The sequence below is a fragment of the Limulus polyphemus genome, unplaced genomic scaffold, assembly GCF_000517525.1.
Source record: "Limulus polyphemus unplaced genomic scaffold, Limulus_polyphemus-2.1.2 Scaffold3469, whole genome shotgun sequence".
Taxonomy (NCBI): domain Eukaryota; kingdom Metazoa; phylum Arthropoda; class Merostomata; order Xiphosura; family Limulidae; genus Limulus; species Limulus polyphemus.
This window is the reverse complement of record NW_013669079.1, coordinates 67,073-84,028: the sequence shown is the minus strand read 5'-3', so window position 1 is coordinate 84,028 and position 16,956 is coordinate 67,073. Positions and strand designations below refer to the sequence as shown.

At 32.8% G+C, this 16,956-nt stretch overlaps 1 protein-coding gene across 1 annotated transcript in view; it reads left to right on the top strand.

The window, feature by feature from the left end:
- The window catches only part of LOC106469407 (polyhomeotic-like protein 3), a 70,504-nt gene that overhangs the window by 40,861 nt on the left and 12,687 nt on the right, over positions 1-16,956 (top strand). Inside the window, exons 2-5 of the mRNA XM_022397921.1 lie at positions 5,989-6,408; positions 9,908-10,174; positions 13,595-13,846; positions 16,519-16,699. Coding sequence (XP_022253629.1) covers positions 6,037-6,408; positions 9,908-10,174; positions 13,595-13,846; positions 16,519-16,699 — 1,072 coding nt within the window. The 5' untranslated portion in view covers positions 5,989-6,036. The remainder of the gene's footprint in view (positions 1-5,988; positions 6,409-9,907; positions 10,175-13,594; positions 13,847-16,518; positions 16,700-16,956) is intronic.

The window sequence follows — 16,956 nt, the reverse complement described above, 5'->3', positions numbered from 1 at the left end:
CGTTGGAAGCGTTTTTTTGAAACCCTCTGTCTAACCTGTTTATATAATACAATAAGCAAGGTATTGTCATTAAAAGTAGAAACTGTCTTGAGTATCATTACATGCCAAAAAAAGTTTCGTTAAAACCAAACTAACTTTTGTATTTGAAGCAATTATAAATTAGTTATGTTCACTAATTCAAATAATGCGGACATAGCGATTTCAACCGTATCAATTATATTATAAAGCCCCCTAATTTTGATCCAAGTTGTTTGATGTTTCATATATAAACGTAGTCTTAGTAGTGAGTGATTCAGGCCTGTAAGCAGGATTCTAATAGAGGAACTTTTAAACTCTATATGTATATGAACATTCTGACATAGTTTCTTAAGTATGATTATGTGACATACCTGAATCACAAATAACAGATGAAACACGCTAAGTTACATTCAACCTTTAATAATAAAGTCATATACATATTTTATGTTAATTAATACGCGAACAGTAAGGGCATAATAAATACTCAAAGCTCGTCCATCTTTATAAACATTTCAGTGTTTAAAGCTTCTGAAACAACGCAGCCTTCCTCTGCTGCCCCTATGTATCACAGACGGTTGCTACGTCTTCTCGACAAGACCAAGGCCGTCAAGATATTAGCATGCTTGTCAAGACGTGGAGGATAGCCACTCTTCTGTTGTCCAATGAGAACTCGCTCGATAAGACACAAATCGGGGAGGGAGACCGTCACGCAGCAGAGAGAGCCTGCCCCAGGTAATTAATACGGCGGCTGGAATCCCATCTCCTTCGAAGTGGTGCAAGCAACGCTTACGCCATCAATCCACTAAGCCGTGATGGATAATGGATGTTACCATAGCAACAGCACTCTCGTGGCGTGCTTAGGGACCGTATTATTGGTCGTTCATATGGCTTGCGTTTCTACAAGCTGTGGTACCAGTACGAGTGGTTGTCGACCGTGAGTGTAGCAGGGTTGTGTGCTTAAACGCGGAAGCTGTTTATTTCATACGTTATAATAAAAGTGTCTTGTCTTTGTTCTGAGGTCAAACAGCAACTTAAAGTAGACTGTACGTGACGAGACGTTTTTTAATTGCTTCGTTTGTCGCCTCATTTTTACTTAACTATTGAAACGTACAAAGTCCTCCCAATTTTGTTTTTTTTTTATTTCCTTTTTGTTTGTCGCTTGCATAATGTTTTTCTTATCAATATTGTATTTCTAATATTTCACGACTTTTTTTTTCAATACTATATGTTAATATCATTTATGGACCACTTCGCATAGTTGGCGAGTATTACAAAATTGCCCCTCCCCTCCAGTGGCACAGCGGCACGTCTGCGGACTTACAACGCTAGAATCCGGGTTTCGATACCCTTGGTGGGCAGAACACAGACAGCCCATTGTGTAGCATTGTGCATAATTACAAACAAATTTAAAAAAATGTTACTTTGATCATCATTCTCTTGTCACTACAAAGTTAACAGTAAAAAAAAAGGAAAACTCGAGATTAAAAATATATTTGAGGGTGGTACAGTTCCGTTTATACAATTGATTGACTGATCCACTGACGTCTACAGCAACGGGAAGAAGGCTGTTCCTTCTTTCTCATTCCCTCCCTTCGCTTTCTTTCAACCAACGACGCGCTCCGAACAAACAATGGAAAGGTTATCGAACTGGTACTACATAGTTTAATCACAATAAACGCCTTTTCTTTCTTTTACTTTTTTTTTTGTAGGTACTTAAGTAAATTTTATAATATAGCTATTTAAATCGCTATATTAACAAAATATAATCTACAAGTAAGATTTAAAACTTCGGGTTACTTCAGAGGAATATCTAAACTTCTTGGTAAAGCTCCTCGTGTCGGTTTTAATTATAGATTCTTAAATAATCGGCCGAAGTCTATACTTAGAAGTACAGGAAATGCAGTTTTCTCTCGTATGATATATCGTATACGATTAAAAGCTGTAATTTCACATTCTTCGTGTGTTATCTGATGCATGAAACAACTTGTTAGCAATGACGATCACTTCAAGTGCTGAATAATAGGAAAATATTGCTCCTTTGTTGTAACTATTTTAATAGTCAAAATATTTTAATGAATGCCTAAAATAAAAATCAAGATTTTGAAGGATATACTCAAACTCTGCCTAACAGGTGAGAGAGATATAACAAGTGTTACCATTGATATCATTATATCAATGTGTTGTTGGAGTATTCGTAAGGAATTGTCAGTAAATTGATATTAGGAATTAACATCGGGCTCATAGATATTATAATAACAATTTGTAAAAAGTGGAATCAGCCAAATCCTTCAGAATTAGCTTTTGAAAAAAACCTATTTTATTTTTACGTTTAATTAAACTTAAAGCAAAGACGTGTAAGAGTTACGCACAAATAGTTGTCTGACTGCACATTTCTAAAATATAGGCCTAACGTTGACATCCGCCGAAGCGTAATAGATTTACAGGCGGTGTTTTTACATTTTACATATGCCCAAAATGTTGATCCAATTTACGTGTGTTATGATACTGGAAAGAAGCAAGCCACCTCCTCTTGACAATTTTATTTAAAAAATTCGATATTTTGAACCCAAATGACCCTCGTTTTAATAAGTTTGTTTTTATGTGGTTAATTGAAGTATCTGTTTTTGTTCACAGGACGATTTGCTAAACACAGGGCGAAGTTGATACCAGGCATAAGAAGCCTTATTTGAAGAAAGTAATTTCAGTGTTAGAGAACATGCTGGAAGTTCAAGAAACAACAATAAAATACCATAAGATCTATTAACTGTTAGTTAACTTTTACCCTACTCTGTACAATACTTAAGTTGACATTCCCATTAATATAATATTGTATTAGAACCTGTCTACAACTAGTCAAAGCGGACACGAAAATAAACGTATTAAGATATAATTTGAAACATGCAGCACACTAAATCCAACAACAAGAGTACATTTAGATACGAATTATGCCCCTACCCCCCACGACTCAGCTGTAACGCTAAAAATGGAGTTTCGATTCTCGTGGTGGGCACAAAGTAGGCAGCGTATTGTGTGGCTTTGAGCTCAGTAAAAAACAAGCAAAAACCACAAAGCTAGGAAAATGAGCACATATATTGACATTAGACGGAATTTATACATAAAGAATCTCATCCAAAGCTTAAACAACATCCCCCAGTGGTAAGTCTGTCAATTTATAACGCTAAAAACCAGCATAGATAGCCCATTATGTAGGTTTACGCTTAACAACAAATATATATTGACGTTAGGCGGAACTTGTATGTAACTAACTTATCCAGTGCTTAAACAAGCGAGGATAGGACATCAAATAACAGCACGTGCAATATGTGTTCGTTCACCTTTGGAATCTCATATTAGGAAATTTTCTGGCTGAGTAATGTATCACTCGAAAAAATGACGATAGTATCTTTAAAGCAAAATCCAATTGTATAAATGAGAGCTGTAATTCATTTTCTATAAAGAATAAATCCAGCATAAAATAATAAAAATATGGCGAGTACAAACGAAATAAACCAAAATTGTTTACGTAAATTTAATTATATACATGTCTTAATAATTAGTAAAACATATACTGTAGTATATATAAATGGTCCCTTAAACTATGTTCTCTGAAAATAAATTTATGAGTACTTTAAAAAATACGCAAATACAGTCACTAGACAATAAAATCTGAAAAGAAATTTGTTTAAACACGCTATTAAAGATTACAAAACATGGCAAATGTTTCCTTTAAACGACCACATAAATTTTTTACGAGCCGAGGACTGGCAGAAAACCCGCTCTGTTTAATCCCAGACTCTCTGTCCTTTCTTTTGCAGTGACTGTCTAATACAACGTTTTTATGTTACCCATTTATACCGTCTACGAATTTTACTTTAATCCTTGTTTTTATTTCCATATCTTTGACAGTAGCGAGATCTAAAAAAGATTTTGTGTACGCGCGCGTGTTTTGGACTCGTAGGTTTTACCAAAACTAAGAAGGCCTTATATAGAGCATCTAATAACAGTTTGTTGATACTGGTTCCGAGTTTTGAAACCTTGCTTTATTCTGATAAAATATAAATTTACAATTTTTGCTTGTAGAGTCATCTAGTGGAGTACTTTTCAAACATTATTTTGGTAACGTTATACAATTCTTACCCTGAAAATATTGTAAGATATATCTTAAAGATACTGTAACCTTAATTATTTTAATTAAAAATTAACAGTGTTTTTAGTTGAAAATTCTGACTATTATTATTCATTTGGGCCTGATTTTAGGTATTTATAAGTCATCCCGCTGACCGTAAATTGTATAATACTGATAAATTACATTTTGTTTGTAAACATAATTTTCTTCGTTATCAGAATAATACAGAAATTGTTCTTCAAATGTCAACGGTATAATAGTTTTAGTTTTCTGGAATGCTGACTTAATGTACATTCTGATGATTCAGAGATAAAAATCAAACCTACAAACTTATGATTGTTTCACCAGTCATGAAACTAATTACTAGGTGTTCGCTGGCTGAGTCCTGAGGTAAACATTGTTGGAATAAGTAGTAAATTATTTCTGTTGCTATAAAAAATGCACTCTTCACATTATTGTTTACTCAGAAATCTAGTGATATACATGTATTTTTTGGAACATCTATGTTTTGTATGTCAGTAGAGCCAGATTAAAGACTTTTGGGAACCAGGGTAAATTTCGTAAGAGGGCATTCAGAACTGAACTTTAAAAATAAGTCAACTTCAATTAAGTATCATTTATTAACTACTTCAGTGGTTAGATCAGTATTTCTCCAATGGTGTGTTTTCAGGGGGGGTCACAGCTGTCTGTACTGAATCAAATTTTTTTTTCTGGTCCTTGAGGTATCTTAAAAGTACAAGTATTATCTTTGTTATGAACTGCGTCAAGAAAAATAAAAAATTTTTTCATCCTTGTAGAGATAATGAGGGGGGTCGTGATTAGCAAAGCCCGGATGTGGGGCAAATCTGGCTGTGAAACACTGGATTAGATAATATAAGAAATACTAACATTTATAATATAATGTAACAATGAACTTTTCGTGAAATAGCTGAGCAAATGTTTATGAAGGAATAAACTGTAAAAAATTACAAAATAATAGTTTTATATGAAGTGACTAAAATCACTGTTGTCATAGTGACACAGTTGAAAACAAGTTTTTCAATACCAATTTCTGATTTATTTTTTATCTTTCTCTTAGTTGAAGGCCCCTTCAGTCTGGCGGAAGGGGAATTGTAATAATTGACCTCCATCATAAAGTAATGTCTTTATTACATATTTGTTTCATATACTGCTATTAAAATTTGATTAGATTGCCAAACTTACACACTAAATTTCAAGAATTGTATTTGCATTTTTCTTTTCTAGTGAGATCAAATATTCCTGGACACTTTAACATTTCAAGAATTTTAGCTGTTAGGCCTACTAGTAGTGATTATAATCACACTAGACTGTAGATGTATTTTACTCAGTTCACTTTAGGTAGTCCACCATGAATTTCAAATTAAAGGCATATAAAAATAACATTTTAAAACATACTTTTTTATCTGTCCCATGTCAGTGTCAAGGAGGTCTTTCGTTAAGTACTAGAAGTCATCAGCTAGATTGAACATATTGGCAGACAAAAGTCTGTTCAAAATCCTATTTTATATGCAATACAAAACTTGTCATTTTACTGGCGTTCCCATTTTTCAGACAAAAATAGACTTAAGATGCTAATTTTATGTGCCTCTATAATTTCAAATTTATAATGGACTAATTAAGGGAATTGTGTGTGGGGGTGATCTGCAGTCTAGTGTGGTTTTTAATATTGTTACTAGATCCATTGATTTCATTGCTTTGTGGACTTCATCAATTAAGAGTATAACATTTAAAAAATATATTTTTTATTTGTAGTAGTTTATATTTAGCAGGATCAGATATCCCTGGATATTTAAATATATATATATATATTTCTTTGTTTCTAGTGAGATCAGATATCCCTGGACACTTTATGGCTAGTGAATCCAGAGAATATGAGTGCTGCTAAAGCAACTCCACAGCTGCCTGCTACAATGTCAATGTCAGTTTCCAATACTGGAGTATTGACAAATGAAGCTGCACCTGCCATTCAGTCTTCTGCTTCAATTGTTGTCAGCTCCAGTCCTATTTCTATCAGTTCTATTCCTTCTCACCCTCAACAAACCCACACTCCCACTACATTCTTTACGGTATCATCCCCAGTGTCCTCCGCTGCTGTAGTAACTACTATGGGCCCTCCATCAACACCTGCTCCACAACCCCATCCTCAACTGGCACCTTCTTCTCTTCAGCCCCAGAATCATGCAGCTCCTCAAGGCATACAGCATCCAACCATTCCAAACGTGCTTCCTTCACCATTGGCTCAGGTAATTTGTGTTCATCAGTCCTAAGTTCTACATATTTTTGTGCACTTAAGCACAAATGATTTTTTTTTCTTATGATGTTACGAATAAGGAAAAAAACTTCTCACCTTATTTATTTTTACATGTCTTTCTCCAACAGATTTAGACTTTCACAGCTGTTTTTGTTTTGTTTTTTACTGATGTAAATGTCCTTCTTAATGTTTATTGTTATCTTGGTTTAGTTTATTGGTTACAATAAAGATTTTAGTCAGAAAGACTGGGGGTGATGATATAGTAGTTGAAACTTAAGTGGTAAATTTCTTTAATTGTAGATGGATGATAAAAATATACGAGAGCAAGCCTGTCCCATCTTACAGTGGCAAGTGAAGCTGTAACTATTGTAGTAGTTGTAATGTCACTTGTGGCAACTGTACCAAATTCACACTGTTGCTACTGTACATTCTAAGTATAGTAACCCAAAAATAATGACGAGGAGAAAACTTTCAAATAAAAGATGTACAGTTCTACAAGTTTTGTTGGAAACATTTCTTGTAGAACTATTGTTTATGAGTTATAATTTGAATTAATCCCATCCGCATGTGTCACATAGACCAAAGTTTTGTGTATTATAAAGTAATTAATAATTAAAATTTTGTTTTTCTTACAAAAAACATGATCACCATCAAATTTGAAGAACTGGGCAAATGGTAGAAAAAATATTCATTTTAGAAGTATAAACTTATAAAAGACACGCGCTGCTCTCTCTCAAATGTTGCTCATAGACAGAGAAATCAGTGCTCAAATAAATAGGCATTAATGAGTCTTTTAAATTTAGACCTACCCATCATTTAGTATGCCCCACACAGTAGCAGACTATTTTGTTAAGTATAATGAGTTAAATACTTGGCTATGTTTTGTAAAGTTATAATAATAATAATAATACTTGAGAATTTTATTAAATATGTTGTTTTTGTTGCAGGAAGGAATTGATTTTCAAAGATTCGTATATAAGTTTGTTTTGGCACAAGTGATTGTTTACATTTTGTTGTTTCAATACTTTTCCAGACACTTAGCACTGAGAGAGATAAAATTTTTTATACATTTTTGGTCCAGGTAAGTAATAAGGCATATGATTTAAATCTCTGCAGCACGTCAAAGACAAAATTACTGGATCTATTTCTTTACAAAAAATATTCACCAAATGAAAAATTTAAGGAAAATTATTAAACACAAATCTAAAGATGTACAGTTGAAAATAATGAACATGAAATTAACATGCCACTGAATGTTGTTTTTTTGTACTTGTACAAAGCAGTCCTAATATACTAAATTATATGGACAGTTACTGCTACTAATGGTTCATTAAATTATCTGGACAGTTACCGTTACTAATGGTTCATTAAATATTCTGAACAGTTACTGTTACTAATGGTTCATTAAATATTCTGGACAGTTACCATTACTAATGGTTCACTAAATTATTTGGACAGTTACCGTTACTAATGGTTCACTAAATTATCTGGACAGTTACCGTTACTAATGGTTAACTAAATTATTTGGACAGTTACTGTTACTAATGGTTCACTAAATTATCTGGAGAGTTACTGTTACTAATGGTTCATTAAATATTCTGGACAGTTACTGTTACTAATGGTTCACTAAATTATCTGGACAGTTACTGTTACTAATGGTTCATTAAATATTCTGGACAGTTACCGTTACTAATGGTTCACTAAATTATCTGGACAGTTACTGTTACTAATGGTTCACTAAATTATCTGGACAGTTACTGTTACTAATGGTTCATTAAATTATCTGGACAGTTACTGTTACTAATGGTTCATTAGTTGGAAGAAGATGAACCCAATTAATTTACTCCTAATTTTACTGTCTACTTTTATATCCTAAATTAGTTTATATTTACTTAAAAGCCTGAGTTTCTCTGTTTGCTGGTATGTTTTATAGACTATGGCTAAGACTGTAAATTAAAACATAAGGCAGAACTAAACACAATAAAGTTAGTTTATCAATTCTAGTTTTTTTAGATACTATCTTCATCTACCAAATAAGGTAAGATGATATTTTATTAATGTAAGAATGCTCTGTTATTATAATATCCAGATGAACATAGAGCACTCTGGCCAGCTTGTCACAACTGACATCATATTCCAGCAAACATCCCTTCTTCCTGTTCGTGCTTAGATAATACTTGATAGAACAAGCTTGTTAGATGAGTTCTTCAGTAACTTTACAAACAAAACAAAAAAGTCAGTGAATCAGGAATTTTATGTTGATACATTTTGTTTTTGTTGTTGTTGTTATGGGGAAAGACTATGAATAAATTAAAGTGTGTGTGTGTGTGTGTGTGTGCACCTTGATTTCTGTATGTTTCCTTTTGTGCATGTAGTTCATATATATATATTACTATCATTAATATTATATATACATACAAACATACATTGTAATAACTTAAGATTGCTCAGAAAAGTCGATTTCTAAGTCAAAAATATGGTGGTATGGAAAAATGAGAGGAATGATAATAGGGACAGTGATAGGATGTAGGCAGAGGGCTAGCTCCCCCTCCCCCAAGCTAATTAATCCATTAATTTAATTTTAGAGTTGATCACATTATATCTCTCATTGACCCCAAAAAAATTTAAAAATCGGGAGCCAGGACTGGATGATGATAAAACTAAGTTTTAAAATTCTAAATGTAGACTTGTGTTATGACAGAGGCAGTTCTTTTTCAGTTCTAATATTTGGATCAGTTAACTAGGTGATGCCTTTTGGGCTGACAGTATGAATTTCTTTTTATAAATTATTGAGAAGCTTTATGAACAGAGACTATAATTTGTTATTTTCTTGAGAGGAAAGGTGGGTGATAGGAGTAAATGAGCTTTTGTCATTCGATGAACCTTAATATGTCGTGGCTGTTAGTAAACAAAAACTTGCATGCTGTTGTACATCTTTATATGATGTATATTGCCATACTTGTATTTATAGATATGGTTTTGGTATAAAGAGCAAATTTTTGTTGCTAGTAACTGACTATATGTCCTGAAAATCTGTTTTTATTATTATTAAAATATTAAGCAAAATAAAAAAACAAAATCTCATCAAAATTTATCTTATAAACAACCTTCATGTATGTAAGTTTAAAATCTCTTGTTCTAGTGCTTCATTAGTAAATAACAGATTAAAAAATAATACCACGGAAGTTTAAAGTCACTTAGTTGCTTAGTAACATAATGTTCTTTGCTGAGTTTTTAAATCCAGAAAGTTATTTAATTATTTAAAAATAAGTTTATAAGGCTGAATGGTATAATGCATCTTGCATTACATTGGGTCAAAATTTGTATTATAATTTTATAGTTTATAAGGCTGAATGGTATAATGAATCTTGCATTACATTGGGTCAAAATTTGTATTGTAATTTTATAGTTTATAAGGCTGAATGGTATAATGAATCTTGCATTACATTGGGTCAAAATTTATACTATAAGACTGTGTTTCCTTCTCTTAGGTTCAAGTTATCCACCAACCACTTCATAATCCAGCATATGTTCAACAGTTATACACTCCACAACAACAAATGTTACTTCCTGGAGGACTCACCATCCAGTCAGCTTCTATGGCACCAACTTTGCAGAGCTTAGGAATGGCCCCTGCTGGTCTGAGTCTCCAGCTTCAAAGCAAGGGACCTCTTGATCCGAAGACTCAGGGAGTTGCTGTTACTGGTCCTACCCTCATCCCCACCTCTCCTCTACAGACTGTTAATACACTTGGAAAGGTAAGTTCATTGTTACAAGTATTTGTGCAATGAAATATTATTATATCAATTTCTAAAACTACACACGAGAAAAAAATGTGTTTGGATATACTTTATATTAGAAAGAGAAATTGCTATAAAAGGCCTCACACCGCATTTTCAGTTATTAGGCCTACTTTGTATTTTTACTCCAAATTTGGAACTCTTTGAATTCTGATGTTCTTACAAATGGTTTTAAGGAAGGTCACATAATTATCTCGGGGCACAATATCACAAAGAAGTGTCAATTAGTAGAAGGAAGTTTCAGTTTTTAAATAAAGGTTTTACCAACCATAGTAAGTAGGCTTAATTATCACTTTTTGGACATTTTAAATTCATTTCATGAATGTTCTTAGATATAAATCATAGCTTCAAACACTAGTAATTTTGATGTTTAAAACATGTATTTTAAGGGTCTTTCAATAAAACTTGGCATCACATAACGAAGTACGGTATTTTGGGTGGGCTTGGAGTTGCAGTGGATGAGGAGACGCACAAACCTTTGGAAGTAAGTTACAGGGAGCTAACAAAAAAAGCTCTATGTGTGATGTATTTGGACATGGGAACCATCAAGCAGACTTTTATTGGGTGGGCCTGGATGCTGTGTGGACAGGCCATGGCCTTCCTAGGCTAACCTGTGGCTATGTCACTGATTTATACTATATAGAAAAGTTATGATTCGGACTTTTGAATGTTTGAGGAAACATATCAGGCTCCTGTACCGAAGGTCTTTTATAGTTAAGAAATAGCTTACAAAAGTGTTAGAATGTAAGTATTGTTGTTTACTGGAGAGAGAGAGAGAAATATATGTTAACTTACACAACAGGTTTTAAACCCGGCACAATAATACTGAAGATAACCTGTCGGACAGTCACAAACCTTGTGGTATGTTAGCGTAAGAAAAGCTGGAACTAAGCCTGTCTCATGTCGTAACTTGTTAATAAACTATGAATTCTGATCTCTATGTTCTGTGGTAACCTTGCTTTTATGGTTGAGCATTAATACTTTTTTTTTATGTAATTTCATTCCAAACCTATTTATTTTATACTATTCGAAAACTGTGTGAAAATGCCATCTGTTGACTAAAGTCTTTAATAACAAATAAGAAAAATGCATGTTTATCACAATACATAATATAACTTAAAGTATAGGTAAAATTGTAAGATAAAATGCCAACAGGGAGATAAATATTAGTGTTAATGCATGTCTGTAAATTTAGATTAGGATATCACTCTTAAATAACTAAATTTAATTAATTCACGAATTGGTCTTTTGTTGATAACAGATTTTTGTGGCTTTGCACTTAATAATGCAAGTTATTTAACCCGTAATGTTTTATATTTCTGTGCATTCACTGCTGTACTTTAAGACTCATCTTTGATTTATGTTTCGTTAGAGATATTGTATCTATGTTGAGAAGAAAGTAATTTTTTTCTAAATAAACTAAGAGTTAACACTAAGTCCCGACCTGTTTGTTTTATACCTAGTTATTTTTACCACATTTACCTTTTTCCTTTGCATTGATCATTAGCATGCTTTTATGGTCAAGATGAGTGTAGTAGTTGTCTAGTTTACTTTAATGGTCAATACTCATTTCAAAATTCTTGTTGTTTTTTTTGTACTTGTTTTGTTTTTTGTTCATTTATTTTAAGCGATAAGCCAAAAAAAAAGTCATAAATGAAGTGTTCAGGGTCACAAGGCTGTACCATCACTATAGGATATTAACCGGTTGGTGTCAACTTAACCATATTGTACCATTCATCTAAAATCATTTATGAAATTGTTTTCATAATGAGAAGCAGCCATTACATCTACTGTTCAAGTATTTGTAAGAAATTGTGATACACACTTTAAAAAGTGGTGATACACTATGTGCTTACGACTAGTGTTTGAAGGGCAATCTGAGAGACATCCCAATTTATGTGTTGCTTGACAAGTTTTACAGAGTGTTGTATTAATATCTTTATTAACTTTAGAGTTTTCTCTAGCGTAGATGTTTCTGTAACCTGGTTGGTGAAGTGTTTTCAGCATTGCTTTACATGTATAGGTTTGGCTCTTTCTCTATCTATGACATTTATATATGCAGTTGATGTTGGTGAAAATCCTTTTTTTTTTTATAGTGTCTTTTGCTTAAAATTTTTCTCTGCTTTGGCTCATTTTGTTTTAGTAGGTGTAAGTTTTAACCTTTGGTTGCCACTCTCACAAAATATGTTGCTATTAAAAAATGCTTCTCTACGTGTTCTCGCATATTAATCAGTTGATTTCTATGGTGTGGTACCTTAGGGTTCATCTCCCATTTGTGAAACATTCTGTTCTTACTGTTAAATGAATAGTTATACATTTTGGTCTGAAGACTTCTTTTCTCTAAAAAAAGTGTTCTTTTTCTGTAGCTACTCTTCAGTTTCAGAGATTGTAGTTCCATCTAAAATGTAATTTTCTATGTTTTACACTGTTTTACATCCCCATTACTTTACTGTTCAATTCTGTGCATTAACAACATACATTCACTATTTTTGTTTTCTTTGTATTATTATTATAGCGGACCTGTTCTCATTTATAATCGTAACCAAAGTTCTTTGTAGTTCTTACCATATGAGCTTCTGTTGTTCCATGTGAAATATTTGCCCCACATTAGAAAGAGACCTAAAGTAATGGATCAGATCTTAAAGTTGTTGGTCTGTCTCTCAAAGCTAAAGTAAAAAATTAAGTCAGAAACTAATAATCTTTTATGTAGTAAACTTTCCATCTTTACTAGAAAAACTCGCACGTATACTGTAGGGAAATTTGTTCCAAAAGTATTTCTTTATTCATTCAAACCAGCGTATTATACTGAAGTACAGAAACTTATGCAGTATATAGCTATTTATGTGAAAGTGAAAATTAAAGTATAACAAGATTCATAAGGAATTCTTACTAATTTTAAATATTCAAGGTAAACATTTTTTATTTCGACACAACAGTTTGCTACCTGTAGCCGACTAAAGTGCGTATTCTAGGAAACGGCCATTAGCTGGCGAAGAAGGTACTGTTCTCAGAAAATCATGCTGTTCATTTTCTGATGATTTGCTTATAAATATGCATACCTTCTAATAGAAAAAATAACTCAAATGAGTGTTCTGCCATGCTTTTGGTAAATTTGAGTATGGCTTGTTTGTCTTTTCTCGTGTATCTAATCTATCAGCTACAAAATATAAGTTCATAACTTTAAAAAAAAGTTGTATTAAGCTGTTAACTTTCAGAATATGGGGCATTGTTTTTGCTTTCCCAAACACCAAAATGTTGTAGGAAAAACTACCACACACACAGTAAAGTAAAGATGAATGACTTAGATAATCTCTATATATTTTTTATTTTATTTATTTTTTGTTAACTTTGAGTTGTTAAGGTTTGGTATTGTTTTAGGGGCTAGGAATAAGCACTGCCAACTTAGTGTCAGGGGCGGGGCAAGTTGTTGCTACTGGAGGAAAAAGTTCCATGCCAGGGCAAGTCATAACCGCCAAGTCCACAACGGTCATTCAAGGACAATCAGGCTTTGTTCCTGCTACCACCAGTCAGACTGTAGTGATTGGTCAGTTAGGTGTTCTCTCGAGTCAACCATCTATACTGCCAACACAAAGTAAAGGTTTCTTGGACAATCAGAAAGGAAAATCTTTTGTAAGTAACGACACAGAATTGGCATATATATTCAATGGGGATTCAAGAAAAAAAAAAAAAAACACTTATTTTTATTTTCAGTTGACACTCCTGCTTAGTTGCATAGTTTTTTGTTGTTGTTTTTTGTTTGCTACAGTGAAACTTTTTATTATTGTGTTCTTTCATTCCAAGTTTTCTGTGTAAATTCTGTTTTGCTTATCTATTTTATATTGGTTTGTAGAATATTATATAAAAGTCTTATTTCAGTTATATTTTTCTCTTATTTTCAAAAACTCTTTAATTCCAGTTGTTAAAATAAGTGACAATTCCTAAAAATTATAGAAAATAAAAAAACTGGTAAAAATGTAAAAAAAAAAAAGTTTTTTTTTTCTCTGGCATTTTTTATTTTAAAGTACACTGTGTTAACAGGTAGTAGAAAAATTTTCAGGGCACTCTTCAGGAATGGAAAACATACATATATATACCAGTTTTTATCTCTTTGTAACTCACAGTAATTTGTTCTCAGTTGTTTTTTTTTTTTTCATTCTGTTTGGTTGTATGATATATAAAACCATTTATTTTCTTCTTGTTCTGTAAACTTTGTTTCTTCTTTTGAATCTGTATACATATTTAGATTAGAATTTTTATATATATGTGTGTGTGTGTGTTGTGTGTGTGTTATGTATTCTGTTTTCTTTCTGTAGGTGATGGGACATGCGGCCTCATTGCCGATTAGGTCCCCCACCATCCCCCCTTCTAAGGTTAGTTACACAAGTAACCTGCATGAACTGTATCTCACACTTAGGTTTATTACACTTTGATCTTCCTTAGTTCATTATGTTTATTTTTAAACTGATGTAACTAATAATCTATTTATTGTGTTGGAATGACCTTTTTTGATTTACTCCTACACTGTACTTTTGGGTCACCCAATGTCAAATATTGATTATTTTATAAATTAGAAATTATCTAAGCATTAGTAGTAAATGAAACAAAGTAAATATATATATATATTAAATTTGTAATTATCTTTGCAGTTGATATCTTGTTGTTTTCAGAACTTGAGGTGGGTATTTTTTAGTGAGTTAATTGCATAATTGCCGACCTTTCCATACTTCTTGTATCACTGTTTGAATTATTTTTCGTACTTTCAGTCCAGCTACTTTTCGATGATGAAGGCACTCATTTTCAAAATTAGATACAGTTCATATACTAGTAAAATATAATCCAGTAAATCAGAATTCTTAGAACAGACCGCTATATTTATATTTTTGCAAGTGAAGTGACTAGTTTCAACAATTTTTTTTTACATTACATGTATCAAACAGAAGAACAATGTGTGACATGACAGTTCTGCTAAACTTAGTTTATAACTATTAACCAGAAAGTTTAAAATGTACCTGTAATTAGACATTACAAGTTAAGCTTAGAAGACTTATAGATAAGTGCTTCTTAATTAAATTTCAGTTGGTCTTTTTTTTTTTGGTGAAAGTGGACACTTATAAAATAAGGTTGAAATGCCTCCTTATAAAAAAATATTTAGGCTTACACACACAAAAAAAGTGCTATAATCTCTCTCTCCTTTACTGGATAAATCAGTTGTGAAAATCTGTACATTATACTATGAGAAATAGGTAAAATGAAAATTGTCTGCTTCTAATGGATTTCAGAATGTACAAGATTCACACAGCTAATGAAAATTGTCTGCTTCTAATGGATTTCAGAATGTACAAGATTCACACAGCTAATGAAAATTGTCTGCTTCTAATGAATTTCAGAATGTACAAGATTCACACAGCTCACTAAAACAGTATCTTAGACACCAAAATCGAAATCATCGGAAATTGGCCTCATTACTATTTTAAATAATATGCAAAACAATAGTTAGATATAGCAATGTAAAATCCAAAAATCTCAAATGTTTAGAAATGATAAGTAGTTTTATATTCTTAGCTAAGATGTTTATTTATTCATAAATAAAAAAGTCTCTTAATTAAAGCACAAGGTCTTTCAACTAAACCCATCGCTTCCGTTAAAAATTTCATTAAGTAGATACCAAGTTTATTCAGCTGAGAATACATTTCCATCAAAACTCAGATAAGAGCTAAGTTACAACAGGATCTTTCGTACAACGAAACTAGAGTTTTATCTGGCATCCACCAATTCGTTGAAGATGTAAACCAAAACTCCTCTACAGTGCGTGTCTTGCTAGTCGCATGATCTTATACCAGTCGTACACATAGTCTGCACATGAAAATAGCATGATGAACATAAATTGTACAGGGGAACATGTCCCCTTTACTTTTTTTTACAATGGAGGAATATCTCCCCATATTGCCACAGTACTAAAACTTTTATATCTGAATAATTTACTCTTATAATCACCAGTTACTTCAGTGGTCATTACATTTTTTATTCTAGATAGAATAACCCTCATACCCCAACCACAGGAACTGTCCTCCCCATTTTTGAAACCAAAGTTATATATTATGCCACTGCTATGATGCATTTATGTGCCCAGGTAATTTCAATTCATGCTCTAAAGTTTGTCATTAACCTTAGATGTTCTTAATTCACCTAAAACTGTGTGTAAAAAGATAAGCAGTGGTTAAGTAAAGTCCTTGACATCAAGCAACAATGCTTGGAAATAATCATCTGTACACTTTTATCATTCCTGTATATATATTTTGTAGGTAATCAATCATAATGCAGCACTCCAGCCCAAATCTCCCATCTTTCCATCACCAGTGTCATCTGTTGGTAGTACAGCTCAAGTTCTGACCAGTACCCAGTTGAAGCAGTTGACCTCTTCTCCCCAACTGATCACCACACAGGCTACTGGAGCTATGCTGGCTGGACATTCACATATATTAGGTATTAAAAATGCTTACTTATTTTAGAAATCACCAAATTTATAAAAGAATCTGATATCGACTAGTGCCACCCGGCATGGCCAGGTGGTTAGGGCGCTCGACTCGCAATCTGTGGGTCGCAGGTTCGAATCCCCATCACACCAAATATGCTCGCCCTTTCAGCCGTGGAGGCATTATAATGTGACGGTCATTCCTACTATTCGTTAGTAAAAGAGTATCCCAAAGAGTTGGCGGTGGGTGGTGATGACTAGCTGCCTT